Here is a 1,253-nt window from a genome sequence, read left to right as displayed (position 1 = left end):
GGGGGGAAGAGTGGGACCCACGGGGGGAGGGACCCGGGGTGCTGGAGGGGAGGCATCTGCCTGGGGCAGGACCCAGATGGGGCAGGCCTGGGGCTCCTATGGGGCGGGACCAAGGTGGAGCAGCCTTACCTGGCTGGGTGTGGGGCTGGGCCTGGCCCGTGGGTCGGGGGGGACTCTCACCCCCCGGCCCCTCCTGCCTGGGGGCGTCACTCGGCATCTGCTCCAGCAGCTGAGAGAAAGACGGGGGGCGGGGGCAGACGTGAGCAGCCGGGTACCCCACCCCTGACCCCCCCCTCGCCCCACACGCACAGCCAGTCCCCAGCCCCCCACTCTCCCTGGCCAGACCCCCCCACTGCCAGGCTCCTACCAGCGACAAGTAGTACTGCAGCTCCGGGCGCAGCTGGCCGGGGAGCACCCGCCCCCCGCTCTCCAGGCTGCTGTCTGGGGGGGTCTCGCGATCGCTCGGCCCCCCCTCCTCCTCGGGGTAGGGGTGCTCCGCCAGGTGAGGGGGGTGCAAGCTCAGCCCTGGGCAGGAAAAAGGGGTCAGAGCAGCACAACCCAGTGACCTCCCAACCTCAGGTGCCAGCCTCAATGCCCCAGGGCAGCACTAGGGGGCGCTGTGGGGCAGGGAGTGGGGCGGGGGACTCAGCAGGGGGCGCTCTCCCCCGGCAGGCAGGGCTGGCGCCAGGACAGCGCTAGGGGGCACTGTGGGGCAGGGAGCGAGGCAGGGGGAGCTCTTCCCCGGCGGCCAGGGTTGGCCCTAGGGTGGCACTAGGGGGTGCTGTGGGGCAGGGACCCAGGCAGGGGGCTCAGCAGGGGATGCTCTCCCCCGGCAGGCAGGGCTGGCCCCAGTGCAGCGCTAGGGGGCGCTGTGGGGCAGGGAGCGTGGGACACCTCTCATGCTGGCCAGGTGATCCCCGCACAAACAGCCCCACGCTCCACCCCAGAGCCAGCTGCATCTCAGCCAGTGAGGACAGCCAGGGGGAGCTGCTCCCAGCCCCCCACCCGGCTCAGGCTTCCCCGGAGCCAGCGGTGGGATGGGGGGCGCCCCCATGCCCCATACCTGGGCCGGCAGAGTCGTCGAGCTGCGGCTCCAGTGGCTGGAAGCCCGGCTGGCTCAGGAGGCTCTGGTTCAGGAGCTGGGCCAGCTCGGCGGAAACGCACCCGCTGGGCGCCAGGGGCAGGAAGCGCTCGGGACCCCGCGCCGGGGGCAGAGAGCTGCGCTGGGTGATGGGCTGCAGGGGCACGGCTTG

General features: G+C 72.9%; 2 protein-coding genes across 2 annotated transcripts in view; one reads left to right on the top strand and one right to left on the bottom strand.

Moving 5' to 3' along the window:
- The window catches only part of PER1 (period circadian regulator 1), a 370,577-nt gene that overhangs the window by 286,513 nt on the left and 82,811 nt on the right, over nucleotides 1–1,253 (top strand). The gene's annotated exons all lie outside the window — the stretch shown is intronic.
- CNTROB (centrobin, centriole duplication and spindle assembly protein) overlaps nucleotides 1–1,253 on the bottom strand; it is a 17,784-nt gene that overhangs the window by 3,906 nt on the left and 12,625 nt on the right. The window contains 3 exon segments of the mRNA XM_075070647.1: nucleotides 73–229; nucleotides 368–525; nucleotides 1,064–1,251. Coding sequence (XP_074926748.1) covers nucleotides 73–229; nucleotides 368–525; nucleotides 1,064–1,251 — 503 coding nt within the window.

Source organism: Chelonoidis abingdonii, chromosome 11 (genome assembly GCF_003597395.2).
Source record: "Chelonoidis abingdonii isolate Lonesome George chromosome 11, CheloAbing_2.0, whole genome shotgun sequence".
Lineage (NCBI taxonomy): Eukaryota > Metazoa > Chordata > Testudines > Testudinidae > Chelonoidis > Chelonoidis abingdonii.
This window is presented reverse-complemented; position numbering and strand designations above follow the sequence as displayed.